The 18,197-nt window shown below is 47.2% G+C and overlaps 6 protein-coding genes across 7 annotated transcripts; 1 reads left to right on the top strand and 5 right to left on the bottom strand.

Moving 5' to 3' along the window:
• Positions 1–26: 26 nt before the first annotated feature.
• LOC6607492 (chromobox protein homolog 1) lies at positions 27–1,006 on the top strand. The gene has a single exon (XM_032723044.1). It carries the CDS (start codon positions 117–119, stop codon positions 828–830), a length of 714 nt encoding a protein of 237 aa, XP_032578935.1. The 5' UTR covers positions 27–116; the 3' UTR covers positions 831–1,006.
• On the bottom strand, positions 845–1,986 carry LOC6607493 (mitochondrial ribosome-associated GTPase 1). The gene is made up of 2 exons (XM_002032226.2): positions 1,725–1,986; positions 845–1,672 (listed from the first exon to the last, which is right to left on the bottom strand). Exons 1-2 carry the CDS (start codon positions 1,921–1,923, stop codon positions 900–902), a joined length of 972 nt encoding a protein of 323 aa, XP_002032262.1. The 5' UTR covers positions 1,924–1,986; the 3' UTR covers positions 845–899.
• A 130-nt stretch (positions 1,987–2,116) lies between these two features.
• Positions 2,117–3,426, bottom strand: LOC6607494 (O-glucosyltransferase rumi). Of its 2 annotated transcripts, none has more exons than XM_002032227.2 (2): positions 3,293–3,426; positions 2,117–3,233 (listed from the first exon to the last, which is right to left on the bottom strand). In XM_002032227.2, the coding sequence occupies exons 1-2, from the start codon at positions 3,402–3,404 to the stop codon at positions 2,131–2,133; spliced, it is 1,215 nt and encodes a 404-aa protein (XP_002032263.1). In that variant the 5' UTR covers positions 3,405–3,426; the 3' UTR covers positions 2,117–2,130. The 2 variants fall into 2 exon arrangements, with proteins under 2 accessions (XP_002032263.1, XP_032577698.1); XM_032721807.1 differs by having other exon boundaries at positions 2,117–3,229; positions 3,293–3,406.
• A 3-nt stretch (positions 3,427–3,429) lies between these two features.
• LOC6607495 (O-glucosyltransferase rumi) lies at positions 3,430–4,986 on the bottom strand. The gene is made up of 2 exons (XM_002032228.2): positions 4,791–4,986; positions 3,430–4,740 (listed from the first exon to the last, which is right to left on the bottom strand). Exons 1-2 carry the CDS (start codon positions 4,924–4,926, stop codon positions 3,641–3,643), a joined length of 1,236 nt encoding a protein of 411 aa, XP_002032264.1. The 5' UTR covers positions 4,927–4,986; the 3' UTR covers positions 3,430–3,640.
• Positions 4,987–13,153: 8,167 nt separating this feature from the next.
• Positions 13,154–15,430, bottom strand: LOC6607497 (endothelin-converting enzyme homolog). Its single transcript, XM_002032230.2, has one exon. It carries the CDS (start codon positions 15,424–15,426, stop codon positions 13,201–13,203), a length of 2,226 nt encoding a protein of 741 aa, XP_002032266.2. The 5' UTR covers positions 15,427–15,430; the 3' UTR covers positions 13,154–13,200.
• Positions 15,431–15,824: 394 nt separating this feature from the next.
• LOC6607498 (neprilysin-4) lies at positions 15,825–18,049 on the bottom strand. The gene has a single exon (XM_002032231.2). The coding sequence runs from the start codon at positions 18,025–18,027 to the stop codon at positions 15,937–15,939; it is 2,091 nt and encodes a 696-aa protein (XP_002032267.1). The 5' UTR covers positions 18,028–18,049; the 3' UTR covers positions 15,825–15,936.
• Positions 18,050–18,197: the final 148 nt, after the last annotated feature.

The raw sequence follows: 18,197 nt of genomic DNA on the forward strand, positions 1-18,197 counted from the left end.
AGTATGTTGCTATTGCAACTGTTGTTGGAGTCAGCAAACGGTCACATTGGCACTAGTGAAAAAAAACGAAGCCGATTTTAAATATTGTAAACAATCTTGTTAAAACATAATAAAAAATGGTTAAAAACGAGCCCAACTTCGTGGTGGAGCGCATCATGGACAAGCGCATCACCAGCGAAGGCAAGGTGGAGTACTTCATCAAGTGGCGTGGATACACGTCGGCGGACAACACCTGGGAACCCGAGGAGAACTGCGATTGCCCGAATCTCATCCAGAAATTCGAGGAGTCTCGCGCCAAGTCCAAGAAGCGCGGCGAGAAGAAACCAAAGTGCGAGGAGATCCAGAAGCTGCGCGGCTACGAGCGCGGCCTGGAGCTGGCCGAGATCGTGGGCGCCACGGATGTGACGGGCGACATCAAGTATCTGGTGCGCTGGCAGTTCTGCGACGAGTTCGACTTGGTGCCATCGGCACAGATCGTGGAGAAGGATCCGAAAATGCTGATTGAATATTTCCAGAAGATGGCGCCTTACTCCCGTCACATTGCAATGCGAATGAAGGGCGTGCCGGAGGAGCTGCGTTTGGCGGCCTCGCGCACCAGTTATCCGCACACTAGCAGTGCGCCCGTCGAAGTGCCGCCGGAGGTGGATCAGGCCGCTGAGTTGGCTGGACATCTCGGTGGAATGGCGCCGCAGGTGGACCAGGTGCCGCAGCACCATCCGCCCATGGATATAGCCGACGATACCGACAATTTGGCCAGCGTTTCGTACTCGATTCCAGTGCCCGGCGTTGGCGACATTGCCATCGATGTGCCCATGGCGGAAAATCAATAAGGACTCAAGCAGAATCGACTGTTCAGTGTTTAATCTTAGCCCCTAAGTTTAATTCGTACATATGTAAAGCTATCTGAAACCACTGGGTTCGTCCAGATTTATGTGACCCAACTGGCCGGAGCGAAAGAAGTGAATGAACTTTCGCGCGGCCGCCAATAAATTTGTCATCACCTCCACGCGTCCGTCGTACTGCTTGACCTTGTGGAACAGCTCCTCCCGATGAGCGTACTCCGCCAGCACGGCGCTGATGTCGTCACTGGGTCCGGAGCTGAGCTTTAGCATCTCAACGTAGTCGTATTTGCGGTGGGTATTCAGCCAGTACAGCAGGTAGTCGGCTATCAGATCCTCGCCCACAATGTGATCGGGAAGGCAGCCCACCAGGGCCAGCTTCATGCCCATTTCATCATCCTTAATGGAGGGCTGGAGGATACCGGGTGTGTCGATCATGTAAACAGGCGGATTCTCTTGGATTTTGATGCGTTCGCCGACGGATCGAGTTATACCCGCCTCGGCTCCCACGCGTGCGGCGCTCTTCTTCTTGAGATGCACATTCCGCAGCACATTGATCACGGAACTCTTGCCCACATTGGGCACGCCGATGATCATCAGATTGTGCTCGGCAGCTTGGGTGCGATTGAAGCGACTGCTCTCGCCCACGAGGCGCGTGGCCAGGGGCAGGATGTCCAGCACGCCGTTGTTGCGCTGATCCTTGCAGTTGGTGAACAGGATATGCTGCAGTTCGGGCTGCTGCCTCCTCAGGTGCTGGAGCACGCCCTTCTGCTGTTTGGCGCCCAGCAGATCGACTTTGTTCAGCACCAGGATATGCGGTTTAACGCCACTTCCTGGGGAATATATCCGTATTAGGTGGTAGCTTATGTTTGTAAACGTACTCACCGGTGATTGTGTCAAAGAACTGGGAGTTTCTGCCCGCCAATGGGATGCGTGCATCGTGAATCTCGACTATGCAGTCTACATTTCGTAGTTTTTGCTGAATTTGACGCATACCCTTGGTCATGTGGCCGGGAAACCAGTTGATGCGTTGCTTGGACGGCAGCCGGAAGGCATTGCGGAATGGATTCAGCTGCGCTGCCATGATGCGGAATCCATTTAATGCTAGCGAATCCAAATCAAAACTTTAAAACAGCTGTTGGCCAGTGACGTAACAATTGACCCATGGCTCGTGTGGTCACACTAGTGGGAAGTTCGCTGTTGGGTGTGGTAGCACTGGCTGATTCAAATTTGAATTTAAAATTAATTTTACAGATTTTAAAAAGATTTAAGCACTTTATTTTGTACACAACTAAGATTGAAAATACTGAGTTTCTTGTCCGCGATACAGCTGCACAGCTTTCTTGTTGGATACCTCCAGAAGTCCCGGCTCCCGTTGCACTTTATAAGTGAGCAACATTGCGTATTCCTGGAGCATCTTACTCCAATAGCACTGCACATCCTCCATTCGGAGGTGGAGCCAAACGAACTGCTGTCCCCGTTCCGCAATCTCCTCCGCCAGATCGTCGTGCTCGCGCAGATATAGAATCAACTCGGCCAGCTCCTCCACGTCGGCGTCGCTGGCCACGGGAACGTAGTGCACCCAGGGCTTCAGTTGGCTGTAGAAGAACTCCTGCCACTGGTCGCCCACATGGAGCACCAGCGAGCGGCAGAGTAGTATGTGCCGCAGCCGGAAACTGGCGGCCACACCGCGGAAATTGAACAGATACTTGTATTGGCAGTGCTCGATCAGAGGCATCGTCTCGACGGGATCGGCGTCCGTCGCTAGCATCGTGTACTGGGCATCAACCAGGTCTGGCCGCCTTTGGGAGAGCCTGACTAGATTATCGCGTTCTGGCGAGGATCGTGAGCCCGTAAAGAAACCAATAGCGCGCTTGGCATTCCACGGCGTCTCCGACGCCCTTGCCACCAAATGTTTCCGCATCCAGTCCCAGCGACCCACACCGTGGGGATAGTGCTGCAGGATGGGACCCGTGTTGGTCCAAAACGACCATGCTGGGTACATGATGTCCAGGTGGCGATCCGTGATGGAGTAGGATAAGACCGGACCACTTAGACCGGACAGGAAGTGCACCTGCGGCCAGTCGCGCACATTGAGAACGAACTCCAGGTCTGGCACACCACTGGCCATGTCCAAGAGCAGATCCTCCACGTCGGCACACCGCTTGGGATGCAGGCACTTCTGCTGACGATAGATGCGTCCGCGGATTATCTGGTAAAAAGTGCCCAACCGTTTGGATTGCGCCATCATCTCAGGTGTAATGCCCTTGTCCACATACGGTTCCAAATTCTTTTGAATGGTCGCCACATAGCAGAGGCATTTCGGATCACCGAGTTCGCAGGGTCGATAAATCGCCAGGGCATGCAGGATGTGCGGCACAAAGTCGTAGCTGGCTGAAGGATACAAATCTTAAAAAGGATACTTCAAAAGTTATATGTTCTATATAGCTAACTATTTGTGTTCGGTTTGTGTTCGATGGCAGCGCATTTGTCCTTGGAGCACGAAACACAAGTGCAGGAGAGGATTAGGGCTCCAACTAAAAGAGATATCCTTGGCTGCGTCATAATTAAAATTTAAAGAGAATCTACATATTTCTTCCAAATATATTTTAAACTTTGAGTCTTAAAACAAATAGCTTTCGATTGTTATAAAGATTGTAAAAATGCTATCTAAAAATAGGAATATATTCGAGTTGTTCTCCAAATCTTGGACATCAAAACTGCATGGAATGCGGACAGAGAGATTCACGCTGCTCTAAGCAACTTAATACAAAATGAGAAGTGAGAGAGCTTCCTCATCGCTACAGCTCATCCTTTTTGGGCCCTATGTAAATTAGTTGATCCTCCGGCTTAACCTCGTATTGCAGCAGCTTCACATATCGCTTGAGCAGCTTGCGCCAGTAGCACTTGATGTCCTTCATGCGCAGATGCTCCCAGATGAAGTCGTATCCACGCTGGGCGATCTCCTGGGCCAGCGCATCGTTTTTCTTGAAGAATGACAAGATGTGCTCATACTCCTGCTGACTGGGGTAGCTCTTGAGCGGCACATAGTGCACCCAGGGCTTCAGTTGGTCGTAGAAGAACTCCTGCCACTCGTCGCCCACATGGAAGACCAGCGACTTGCAGAGGAACAAGTGCTTCAGCCGAAAACTGGCAGCCACACCGCGGAAATTGAACAAGTACTTGTACTTGCAGTGGTCCTCGAAGGAGACCTCATCAGCGGCCGGTGCGTCCAGTGTATCCTTGGGCGACTTCCAGCCCTGATTTTTGGTGTATTGAGCCTCGACTAGCTCCGGATTGCGACGCGAGAGCAGAATCAGAGAATCACGTTCGTCCGAGGTGCGTGAACCTCGAAAGAAACCCAGACTGCGTTTCTGTGACCACGGAATAGCTGCCGCCCGCTTCTCCAGCTTCTCGCGCATCTGATCCCAGCGTCCAATGCCACGAGGATGCAGCTTGGTGGCCGGTCCTCCCGCCCAGAATGTCCACGCTGGGTACATGATGTCGCGGTACTCCTTTGTCTTGGAGAACGAGAACACGGGACCACCAGCCGCGTTGCCCCACGCCGCATTCAGCTGCGGATAGTCCCTGGTATTGATGACCAAGTCCATGTCGGGCAGCGTCGCCACCAGCGGCAGCAAGAAGTGCTCAATGCCCTCGCAGCGGGCTGGGAACATGCAGTTGGCATCCCGGTACAGGCGATGTCCGTAGATCTTGTATTTGGTGCCGTACCGCGCCGAACTCTCGATCATCTGCCGGGTGACACCTGTTGACTTGTAGGGCGCGAGATCCCGCTTCAGAACATCCGCGTGGCAGGAGCAGTCGCTGTCCTGGGGATCACTGCTGCACGGCTTGTAGTCGGCGTTAGCTTTCTCGATCTGGCGACGTATCTTGAAGCTAACTAAATTAATTGATTAATTAATTAATGGAAGCCGGCAACAAGTTGCTTACATTCATCCTCATTTATTTGCTCGGATTCATTTTGTGCACAGGATTTTTGATCGGCACTGCAAAGTCCGTCATCTTCTGCACCTCCTGTTCCTACCAAACTAATTAATAATACGAATATTAAATGATTTATTAGCATTTCTTTGGATGTAAACAAATTTGTTGGCGTTTGATTGCGGCGTCAGCAATAGGGTTGCCATATCAATTGAAACTATCGATATTGCAGAAACGCTTTTAAGGAAAGATGTTTTAAAGTTCAATGAAATGTCTACAAATTATGGAGAAAATAAAATACTTTCTGCCATTTAGCTGCATATAACGTAATAATAATGTTTTTAATAACTTTCATTTCGTGGCAACCCTGGCAGCAAAGCAGTGATTGAACTGTTACTTTATTAGGCATACCATGTCACTGTATTGCCAGGCAAAGCCCTGCAGTAGTAACCATCATTTTGCATGACCAACCATGTGATGGCCACCCTAAGCGAGTAACTGTTCGCTGAGTTTTACTTTCGATGCGGTGTGCACACACTGGCCGCTCCAACCATTATAAGAAAACCAACAAGAAACGTCGAAAGTTTTCTCCGTGTTAAATCCAGCCAATAGCCAAATTACAAACGAAAACGACGATTTGCAATTTGCAAATTATGCGTGCGGCACCCAGTGCAATCGAAACCACGTAAACCCAACGAACGCGAGTGTTTTAGACCACCTGCAACCTGAAACAACCACCATTGTACATAATTTACACGAACAATTTTGCAACGACAACAACAAAGGACGCCGCGCTGAAAGAGAGAAGTTGACATAACTGCAAAAAGTAAATTGTGTTTAACAGTGGTGGGCAACTAAATAAAGCCCGGATTGTAATATTGGCAACGAAAAATCGTAGTGGGAGTGGCCCAATTGCGAATATGATGTTGTTTTGTTGAGACAATTGCCAAAAAGCCACCAAAACTTCAACTAAAAAAGGTAATACATATGTATTTTTATTTATTTGCAAGTGTAGTCTGTATGTGTGCGTGTGTGTGTGGGCGTACTACGAATAACAGTTAATTGAGCACTCATCGATTTTTTAGCCCCTTTATTGTGGCTCGTAAAAAAGGCAACTTAAATTCATTTCACCTCACGATCCGATCGCCAGATAAAATACAAAAAATAGAAAAAAAAATGAAAAAAAAAATGGAAAAAAAAAACTGTTGGAAATGTTGCCAGCCATCGTCATTAAGTTGATTTGCTACCGCCGCCGATGCTGCGATTTAATTTACCTGGCATTTGGCTTGCTTTCGAGAGCTCCAGTTTCCCATTCCGCCGCATTCCACCTGGGCTTTTCGTTTCTCGACTTTGATTTTCGTTTCCCATCCAGCGGCCGATTTTCCTGCTCGCCGACAAAAAAAAAATCGTATCGCTTTCGTTTTCACATTGGACGGGCTTTTTGTTTTTGGTCCGCGACCTAGGGTCGCATTGCCCCGCCCCTCCTGCGCCCGCCCGCCCGCCCATCAAAGCACCTGACTAATTAGTGTTGAGTTATTAACTTGATAATTATCGCTAGCCACGAGCGAGGTGCACCACTGGAGTTCTGGAGTGCAGGCCAACTTCCGCAACTCTAAACATCTCTTGAGATCAGTTGCCTATTTTCCATTTTAATGGCTTACTGTAAATCTTATTGTACAACATGGATAAGAGTATGTTAGAGTATGTTGGAATAATGTAGTGGATATAGGGGAATAGTATGATATCTTAATCAGATTTAACATCATGTTGTTGGTGAAATTGAACGGAAGTTGAACTGTATCTGTGCCTTGCAGTGACTAAGAAATAACTTGGCTATCTTTGAGCTCTTTTCGTTAAACTCGTTTGGAACACCATATCGAAATACTGAAAACGTTAAATAAAAAAAAGAAACAAACACAGTAATTTGAGCTTGGCGGTGACTAAAGCTTCGCTTTGTTTATGGAAATATATGTGGTCATAATCAAGCTTTTGGAACCGAAGTCACACGTAAATCTTCTCTGCGCATTCAGACGTATCGATGCGTTTGGGAGCCCCTCCGACTAGAGTTTCCAATCAATGGTTCTTGGGAGAAAAACTTAAAATCATTTGCATTTCGGTGGCGTGGCGACCCTCGCCTTCTAATGTCTCGATTGATTTCCATTTTGGGCAACCTTTCTCGTTTGTGTAATGCCGGAAGTCGTTTGTCGTAACTTCTTGTATTGATTATAGATAATAATCGTAGACTGCTTTCCGTAGAACCTCTGCCAAATGGTCGTTGGCCAGTTCAAACAGCTGCCATTAGCCGCAGTCACGCTGTCTGGCCTGGGCCCCACATACATCAATTATGTGTACTCCACTCCTTTGGGCAGGCAAATGACTGAACCCCCGTCCACCGCCGATAACCACCCATTTCCACCAACTCCCACTCGAAGTTCACGTGAAATGTGGCATGCCTAACCCAACCAGATGATTCATCATAACGTGGCATAGGCAGTTTATGCAGATTCCTTACCTTCATGCCAGCCAAGTGGCTGTAACACATTTTCATTTATGCTCCGCTCTCGCTCCCAATTTCTCATACCTCTCGCATTTTTCCGTAATTTCCTGGCTGGTGAGTGCGCCTGCGCATTGGAAAATCGCTTTTCCAGAGCGGTAACTCGCCTGCCGAGTGGTGTGTTGAATTTTGTTATCTTCAGGGTTGGGCTAGTCGTCCAATTGGGTTGCTATTTTGACATGCTCTTTGGAACTTCTGGATTCATTATATTATTATAGCTTTACTTTTAATGAGATTTTAAGAGCTTATCAATTTTTCTACAATTTCCACATGTAATGCCCTTTAAGACACGCTTTTGTTTAGACATTGTTGCCGTCTTGTTAATTCAATTCCACACACTTTCTTCAGTCCATATATCCATTTCGCTGCGCATCGCATGTCCAGCTGTGTCAGCTTCTTTCGAATTCTTTGATGTTTCGAAACTGCCGGTCCGTAGATAATTCAGTGCGATTATATTGCGTGCCTGCTGACTGACCGCTCGTCCATACATACATCATTAGCTCATCGGTGGGGGATTGTTAGCTAATGGTCAGCTAATAACTGCAACTGCATTAATAACATAATGTTTGTGTCATTAACCTGCGAACGGAACGAGTTTCCTGAGCTGGAAAATCGCTTGACTTTCGGCGGCGGCGTCTCTAATCTGCATAGAATGCGGATCGTCTTGGAAATGTCAGCTGCTCCCCCTCGCAAGAAAACCAGTTAACCAACTAATTGTGGGCCAAATGCGATTGGTAGTATTTCAGTGGGCTATTCGGACGCATGCGTGACCGTTCGACAGTTGGCTTTGTTTACTTTTTGGGTTATTGATCGGCTGGCGCACGATTCGATTCTCCGTCCGTGCGCTTATCATCGGCACGCACACCATGGAGATACTGCACATATGTGTAGCTAATGCGTCGGATCTGGTCATGGGCTCTGTGTCATGGAGGAGCAGTCGGCTGGCTATCAGCACGAGCATGCTGCTCCAGTTTTCCGCGTTAGTTCGGGATCTCCGCCTCGCGCTGAATATCGCGGAATACCCTATCAGTGGGTTGATGTTGTTTGTTGTGCGGATTGGGAATAGGAGAATCTGTGTGCTCCAAATCGGTTTGATTAACTAAGAAAAGCAAAGCAAGTAATCTAAATGTAAAGCCGAAGAAAAGTACTTTGTAACATTAAGAAGGATTATGAAAAAGAAAGTTAAATACATGACACAAGCGCTATTTCATTTAAGTAAGTTCAGCTGATTAGTATAATGAGAAAATATATTATTTTATAGATTTTATTATTTTTTCTTATACTTCATAACTTTCCAGCTAGTTGGATTGATAATTGAACTTTTAGGTCTTGTTTTGCACATTCTTTTATAAAGATTTAGTATAATTGATTAATTTCCCCCATTTACTATAATTTTCCCACTGAATTTTCCTAAAATATGACTTTTTGCTTAGCCCGTTGTGGAATATGCTGGCTAGTCTTTCGTGACTGGAAGAGTTGGCCCACTGTGTGCATCTGGGCCGGGGTGGTTGCCTCTGCCTCTGCCAACGTCGCTGCTTTATGCTGCGCGGCAGAGGGCAGCGCTAGCATAGCGGGCGGAGTGAGCTGCGAGCGGCCTGGTCGAGCCGAGCCGAGCGGAGCAAGCGGAGCGCCCAAGTGAGTTACATAGCAGCGCCACACATCGACGGTCGGACGGTTGACTGTGCCTGCTCACTTCGCTCGCTGGCTGAGTGGCTCGTGGTTGGGTCGGCAATCGCCTTATCGTGTGTGTGTATCCCCCGTGGAATGGAAATCGGTGGCATATATATACTCCGTCTATAGCTGCCCAGTTCTGCGTTCAAGTGCGTGAATGAATATAAACATAATGCGGATTTGGCAATTGTTTTGCTATTCATAATTCACGCGACTAATTACGAAATCGATAGGTCAGCCCGCAGCGCCTTGGGGAAAACTCACCACACCCACTCGAAAAGCCCGAATCTTCAGCTCTCCGGGCTTGAGTTTCCCATTTTCCAGTAGTGCGTATATAGGAGTGCATTTCGAAATAGTTCTTAAATGGAGCATTGAGCTCCAAGTGAATATTTTGTTTAACTGCATTGAATCACTGTTCGTCAAGTGCTCTGTTGTGTGTTTTGTTTCGTGCGTTATTTAATTATCATTTGTTTTGCGCCTTATCGCTGGAACAAAGCGTACTTATATATACTATGTAATGGATACAGTCATGCTATATGCTTCTGCAATGGATATTCCTGATTGGATATACAGAGAATCACGTTTGCAAAAGGTAAATGCGTTTTTATTTGGCAAATTATGGCAGCCACAAGTTTGCATTTGTTTTGGAAAATCGATTTTCTGGAGAGAGAGACGCGCTGCTCTCTTTCCGCCTTTCAGCTGATTGTCTAGGGGGGAAGTGGGCGTTGGGCGGTGGGTGGTGGGTGTTAGTGTTCCAGCCCCGTTTCCTTGACACGCTACCTTTTACCCGCAGATACTTTTCTTTAGCGTGCTGTGTGCAATTGATTCCGCTCCAAAACGAATCGCCACTGAGTCACTGGCCCACACTCTCGTCAAGATGTAGTTTGGATGTTTGGAATCCAAGAGGCCAGGTCGAGCCAGCTGGCGGAAGAGGGTTGTTCCATGTGGTTGACGCGATATGAATATTGGCCACCCTCTGAGCCGGAAAACTTTCTGCCGTTCTGCAAGGCGAACCCATTTGGCCCTAATTTATTGGTTTTCAGTGCCCATGGAACACCCCCAAAGATTGCAGTCGGATGGCTCACGTTAATTAACCACGTATGCAGTATTTATTGAGTTTCAGTAGTAATCAAATTGCTTGGTGCACTGGAAAAAACTTTTTGTTAAAAGTCTCATATTAAGGCAATCGAGCTACCATAACTGAAATAAAGTGTGATTCAGATCTTGTTTTGTGAACAATTATACTGAAATAGTACTACAGAATTAGTCATATTTATGAAAGCATGTTGATAAGACAGTCGTAAATGACATTAGAAGTTTCGTTTAACATATAAAACATATAATATATACATAATATCTTGTGGCACTGTCATTAAAACTTATTAAACAAGAACCTCTTATATAAAAGATTCCAAACTAATGAGCAATATCCGTGACATATTCACTTTTTGTAATGCCTTAGAATAATGACAAATTGTTTTGGACAAATCCGAATATGGGCGCACCTAGGCTCCATGTTGCCTACTATGAGCAAGAATTCAATTGACTGCGAAATAAATTTCATTACTTATGGCTTGCCAAAGTCGCATGTAAAGTATTTATAACCCGTACGTACATATGCACTGTGAATAAATGGAGGCCATATATGACAATCCAGAGGAGTCGCCCACATGCGAAGTTGCCGCAAAGATATATAATAATACCTCTGAAGCAATATGTGCAGAGATCTGAGATATGTGAGTTTCCCATCTTCTCTGTTGTCTTGGCCATATAACGTAAACAGTTTTAAATTACAAAAGTGTTTGCACCCAGATTTCATAGGATATATGTACATATGAGATATACGACTGTCTCCCCTTACGTGTCTATCTATGAGTTTGGTGTTTAAGATACCAGAAACCAGTCCACGCCGTCAAGTGTTGTTTGGATATCATCACTCTTACTGCCTGCAAAAGAGTTTTCATTTATTCGAGCAGAATTTCCCCATCTTTGGCACACCTGCTGGCCATTCATTGATCTGTTCTGTGTTTTCGATCTGTTCTCTTGGCCACATTCAAGATCAATTTGTTGGAATGCCGCTCGACATGTGTAGAACCACTTAGTATTTGTTTTCTATGAAACTAATGCAAAGACATTTTCGAATTTGGGTTAAAAATGTGTGAATGATATATTGAATCACTCCGCAAACATTTAAACAAAAAAGAAAAAGGGGGAACATACAGACATGCCCGGGGGAATCAGTAGTCCGGCTTCTTTGGAGTCCGCCAGCTTTTTTGGAGTCACTTGGCATAGATTGGTAATGCCACTCGAACACTCGAAGACCCACGGGCAGACAGTCAAATGGATAGATGGATGGATGGGGGGCAGGAAACTGGGTCATTTGCCTAGCGTCTGTCTTGTTTAAATACTTGCGCCTGATTTATTGGGGACTTTGTAAAGTTGATTAATCAAATGGACTTGCGAGCTGTTTCGCCTCAGTTGTTGGTTATTTTCTCACATTTTCATTTAGGTTTTGGTTGCGTTGTCAAATTTATGGGCCTTAAGAGGCTTCGCTTGCGTTGATATCGTGGAATTATGTTGCATAAGTTATGCACAATCTACACCATTGTGTTCGGAGATAAAGCTTCATTAGGTTCCTTTCCAAAAATACCTAGAAACGGGAAAGGAACCGCACCTTTTGGTTAAAATCCGCTTAGGTGCGTAGGAGTTTGAGATTCTTTTGGCCCACGAAGCGCAGTGAAAACTCAGTTAGATGACCGCTGGCAGTTGAATAACCCAACCTTTTGATTACCATATGTAAAAACCTCTATTGCATCGTTACTTTTTATGGATTATCTGGTAATCATTGCTATTGGCTTGCCCAAAGCTTCCGTATCTTGCATTTCTTTCTCTTTTCGCTGATTAGCCAGCAACAAACGGAGCCGACGACGCCGATTTGATGGCTCTTGTCTCGCCAAAGTTGGATAATTGTGGGGGAAGCGAGATACCTTAAGGTGGAGGATTTCGGGGGCTGCAGGCAGCGAGGGCAGTCATTTGGCTGGAATTCCGCGTCATTTTATGGCCGTTGTGCGAACATTTTTCCCATTTGTTTTTTGTGGGGCCAGTAATGATATACCCAAGACCATGGCATCTTTTTCCTACGAATGTGAATTGAAAATTACTTTGCGGACTCTTTTTATTAGGTTTTGGTTTTCTCATTTTTTCGTGTGTCTTTTTGCCTTTCAAAGCGATTATAAACTTCCACCATTAATTATTGTTATAGTCTTTTCTGTCTCCCATGACGCATAGCGTCGAAAAGATGTATGCCATTTTTGCATAGCTGCAATGGATGATACGCTCCAAGTGGTTAGAGAATATTATCCACTGGCCATGGTGCACTTCCGCTCCATTTGGAGCCATCGCGATGCTTGACTGCGATGCTTGGCAAACGATTTAGTCAAATTGGTCGCCATATACATATAATATTCTGTGGAACGCAAAACGAGTTCATTGAGCTTTCCTATGTCTAAAAATTGCATATTTATAATTGAGATCAGCAAAGGTGAATCAGAAAATTAAGCTCAATAAAAGGTTCAGCCAATGTCGTCGGTAGAATGATTACTTCATGATTCCTCTTATATTGTATATACCTCTATTATATAACCTTTGTTGAATATAGTTATTAATTCTTCATGATTCCTCTTATATTGTATATACCTCTATTATATAACCTTTGTTGAATATAGTTATTAATTCTTCTCAATTCTTGTGTCATTGCAGGTAAGCTTAATATTAAACTGAGCGGAAATGCGTGTGCCTCATATGGCCACGGGCAATCGATTGACAGGCGGTTCAAGGTCGCGGCATCTGCCCACATCCGATGGATGGGTATTAACGAGTGCCCATATCTCTTACGGAATCGGTTTGAATAGAGCGCTGCGTGCTCGAGGGCTTAAAACCCAGCCCAGGCTGGATAGACACGTCGTTCTGCTTTCAAGAGCTTCGATTGACACAAAAACTGTGAGACAGCGAGAACTTAAGGGGCCGCCTTGCATATTACCATTTTAAAGATGTCTGTTTTTTCAGTAAATGCGAGCTCTTAGATGTTTATGTACCCACCTAAAAAAAACTGGCATCCTACTGACCACACTTCAATCAGAAACTCCACTCTCTTGACTTACTTTCCAAGTATATTTTATTTCCGCCTCGTCATCATCAGTAAACCAAACACTTGTCGCCACTATTCATCGGTGTGCCGAGGGCACAGCCGAACTCCCGTCCGAATTCCGCGGAGTTACTAAGCGGTCCATTGACATCCCATCGCTCCGGTGTGTGCTGCATCAGAGGCATCGAGTCCAGGATAGCCTCCTGGTTGTCCTTTGCCCAGCAGCGCGTCTGTGCGAAGTATATGAAGAACAGCTGGGTGTTGGTGAAATTCAACTCCGGTAGCGTTTCCTTCGCCAGGAGTGGACGTAGCTTGTGATCCTGCTGCTCCAGCCAAGCCAAATACGCATTGAAGGCCAAATTGAGACCACTGCCATCGGCTATAATCTCTCTTAGCCTGGTGGCATTCCGAAACTCGCCAGGTTCATTGTACAAGTAACTACTGTACTGAGCCCGCTGGCACTCGCTGGCATTTCGGTAACCAGACATGGTCACCTCATTCCACTGGGCCGTCGCCTGTGGATGATTGTTCCATCCCTCGTCATCGAATGCCTGAACCAAGGCACTGGCCAATCGGTGGCCCAATAGCGCATATTTCAAAGACTTCGGGTAGTAGTAATTATAGTAGGGAGCCTGCAGCAGACCCCATCCAACCAGGACCATTTGCTGGCGGGGCGATAGAGCAGCTCGCACCTCGAACGCATCCAGACCGTCTGCATCCTGTCCAAAATCGTTGCCCCTAAGGGCTTCGAACTGCTGATGGGAACGATACTTGAGAGCAATCTCCAAACGGCGCCAGTAGTCTTCTGACTTCTGAAACTGCAAATCGGTGAGATCCAAACTCTGGTAATCCGGCAGAGAAACTCGATATTGTGACAGTCTGGTTCTGGCCGCCCTGCGATCGTTCTCGTCCATCCATTCCACGTGGAACTGCTCCTCGAGCGCCTTGATCACATCGTTGAATACGGCGTCCAGATCATGTTTCGCATTATCGCGCTGTACATGGCGCTGGAACATCTCACCCAAAACTTGCGGAAAGAGACGTTGCGTCACCAGGACGCATTGGCGGGCACGTTGTGATGGTGCTTCCTCCGGCGGCTGATTGAGTTCATTCAGGGCCACGTATAGAATGTAGCCACCAACGGTGATGCGGTTATTGGTCTTAATGGTCCTCACCACATGTTTAACGTACTCCGGGGAACGGAGATAGACTTGGGATGGGTACTGACTCTCCAGAATGACCTCTACCAGCATTTTGAAGTCCAAGTGATTGCCCATCTCGCTGGTGAGCTCGGTCAGGGTCATTCCTCCTTTCTGGCGCCGCAGCCGCTCTTGACCAGTTCGCGAGCGTGCGCCGTAAATTTGAGTCTGTATGGTGGGTGGAAACTCCTCCTCTGGCTTCTGAATATCCTGCTCCCCCATTTGTTTGCACAGCTCAAACTCAAATCGGATAATATCTCCTGCGAATCTAGCCGCCTCTCCGGTGTCCATGCCAAACCAATCGCGCAAGTTCTCGGTCACCTGCTGCTGCACCAGTTCATAGACCTCATCCCGCACCTGAGCTCCTCGCGTGGCCAAGGCATTGCAGTGCTCCGCTGGAATGATGGTGAGCTTGGGCTCCCCAAAATATATGGTATTCCCCTTCATGGTCTGCAGATTCAGATCGATTTCCAGACCCAAAAGTATGTCCAATCCGTAGTTCCTTCTCAGTTCGCCCAGTGTTTGTACCCACTGACGGTTGTGCTGCCAGTTGGAGTTGGGAACGTTGCGTAATCCTCCGTTATCCTTGAGAATCTTCATTAGGAAACGACGTCTCTCACCGGCATTTGCTTCCACTGCGACGCAAGATTCGTAAAAGGCTCGCACTTTTCGCACATTCGTCATGCTGGGTCCACTATATCCGTTCGGATGATGTTGCGTTGGCAGTGGCTGGGTGAGAAGCTGCTGCAATTGCTCCGAGATTTTGGTCTCCATCAGTTGCTGCGCAGTGGACAACTCATCCGGACGAAGCTGGCGCTTGTGATAACGGCGCCACTGACCGCAGGCGTACTGGAAGAAATCCGTACAGGGATCGGCGCTCAGGTTCATATACTTTTGCACATCTGTAGCTATTTTTTGGCGCACCAGTTGCTCCTCACGTGAGTCTGGAAAGTTTCCACTCATCTGCATGCGATTCATATGGTTTTGTCGGGCTTCAGTCACATCGCAAACTTGGATTTCAAAGAGGAGCAGCAGTTCGAGCAGAAAGCCCAACCAAGCGCTTCTGGTAGCTCTCATCTTGGCGTTGAAAAATCGACTGAGCTGCGGTGTCTGGAGGCTTGATAATGCGCGAATCGGAAGCTTCTCCTGGCTGGGCTTGAACCTGGGAGAACTGGGTCAAGTTTACTCTCAGTCCCTGTGGGTTATCACATCCATTGAGGCTCTGGGATCTGCGAGAGAAGTAAACAAACTTGGCCTCGACAACCGAGAACTTGGCATTGACAGCAAAACAACACCATTCGCTTGGTGACAAGGCTCTCCCACTATCAAGCCAGCAAATGTTGTAATCCAACGGTCTGAGAAGGTTTACAATTTCTCCCAGACAGGGAAGCATTTCCGATCTATACTATAGACTGCCAGCATCATTAAACCGAGACAAATCATAGTAAATGTAGATTATTCTAAACAAACAATACTTATTGCTTAGATGTGCAGTTTATTCAACGTTAGCCTAAGAAGAATTCAATACAGATTAATTCAATAAGTGAAATACAGTATATTTCAGAATAGTTTAAAATCCAATTATTGTTAGTATATGACGCATTTGGTTGCAGGATTCATGGGTGATCCAATGGGGCAACGAAATTCACTCGCAAATTCAACTGAGTTTCGCAAAGGTCCGTTTACAAGCAGGCGAGTCCAGGTGTGATTCTGTCGTGCGCTGTAGTGGTATCCTTCCGGAGTCCCTTGCTCATCCCTGGGACGAGTCTCCTCCAGACTGCAATGCTGTTGGGCATAAGCTAAGAAGAATAGTGCCGTGTTTGAGTAGTTAAGATCTGGTAGAGTCTCCTTGGTCAGCTTAGTGAAGTCGTTGTTTGGCTCCTGGAAACCCAGCCAGGTTAGATACGCCCGAAAGGCGACATTGATGGCTGCGCTGTCAGTGATCAGCTGCGTGGTGGCACTTACATTGGGCCTCAAATAATTGTCCACCTGGCGGACAAAGCAATTGCTTCGAATGTGATATTGCCACGCTGTTTGACCATCCCAATTATCCCGCTCGAGCAATCCCACCGACCAATGGGGATCGTCGAAAGCCATCACCAACTGTTGCGCCAGCTTTACGCCCAATGTGGCATAGCGGATGGCATGGCCATAGCGAGGATCGTAGGCTGGTGGCTGCAGCAGGGCCAAACCCATATCCAAACGTCGCTGAACTGGTCTCAGTCGCACCCTGGCCTCATAGGCCTCCACGGGATCGGAGGGAGCAGGCACAAACTCTTCGAAAAGTCGTTTGTTTCTTTGGGACTGAACCACTCCCAGCAGCTGGCGGAGATTTTGCCAATAATTGTCACGTTCCAGCTGCAGTTTAAGGATCACTGGACGCTCGTAAGTGGGCATCTGCAGCTTTAGGTTCCTAAGTTTTTCCTGACCCACCCGCTGAGTGCCTTCCACCAACCATTCCGCACCCAGACTTTGCCTTAAAGCTGTCTTTAATGTATCATAAAGGTTGTCCAAATCTATTCTACTATCTTCAGTTCCAAACTGTCGGGCGTATAATTCACCCAATGCTGTGGGAAGTAGTTCTTTGGTTCGTTCCAAGCACTCCCGTTTCCTTAACTGCGGGCGATCGTCCAGAGGAAAATTCAGAGCAGACACCGCTCGGTACATTATATAGTTAGCCACTAGACTTATGTTGTGGGCACCCACAGTGCGCTTGAGTTGGCGAAAATATTCCGGTGCTGCCATGTAAACGGGCTTATAAATATCCTGGCCAAAACTGGCCCTTACATATGAATCCAAATCTAGTTCGATCGAATTCGAGAACTCACGCAACGTTTTGCGGGTGTAGTTGGCTAGATAGAGCTGCTCCTCGGCATCCCATGGATCGAAGGTTCCACCTTTCATTCCACCACATAACTCATGCTCGAAACTAAGGATGTCGGCGGCTAGACGTGCGGATTCGTCATGTCCCAATGCCAACCAAGACTTTAGTTCGGATGCCACTCGATGCTCAAGCGGTTCGTAAATGGAGTCCCGAATATCTGAGCGATTCCGGGTGCACAATTCGGTGGGAATCAATGTGCTCGGTTCACTTAAATACAAGCTGTTCTCATTTACAATGGCATAGTTATAGCCCACTCGGAGTCCGATTAGGATGTCCATTCCATAGCGGAGCCTTAGACCACCTAGCACATTAAGCCAATTGTAGTCGTGGTGATGCACTGCCCATTGGGAACCGGGAACAGCTGGGAAGCCTCCGTTCTGGGTGATGAACTCGCTGAGGAACTGCTGCTGCTGCTGGCTCTGATGAGCCTGTGCCGATACGCAGGACTTGAATAGCTCCTTGGCCTGTCGAACTATGACGCTATCCTCTCTCCTCACAGCCTCCTCCACGAGCAGAAGAAGCTCCCGGTCTGTTTGCTGCTGCAGTTGCTCCTGTGGCACTAGAGTTGACTTCCAGTTGCCGCAGGCATATGCATAGAAATCCACACATGGATCGATGCTTTTGTTCACATGACTGCCCATTTCCTGAGCCTTTGTACGTCGTACCGTCTGTTCCGATTGATAGATCCGCTGGAACGGCGGTGGTAGATCCTCACCAGAAACCAAGGCATTTTGCTGGAGGTGTGGCAGCCAGAGCAGCCATAAAAATACTGTCGTCCAACACGGGTCCGACATGCTGCCGGAGCTCGGTGAAGCTATCGACTGCCTTCGCCACTTACAATCGCATTCCAGCAGCCAAGAGTCCGAGTTGATATGACCAAGGGTCAGTTGGGGTTATCAGACATCAAGAGAGCGAAGCTCGCAGAGAAAGAGATTCGCTTCCAGAAACTGATTGGAATGTAAGC

Source organism: Drosophila sechellia, chromosome 3R, assembly GCF_004382195.2.
Source record: "Drosophila sechellia strain sech25 chromosome 3R, ASM438219v1, whole genome shotgun sequence".
In the NCBI taxonomy this organism is placed as follows: Eukaryota; Metazoa; Arthropoda; class Insecta; order Diptera; family Drosophilidae; genus Drosophila; species Drosophila sechellia.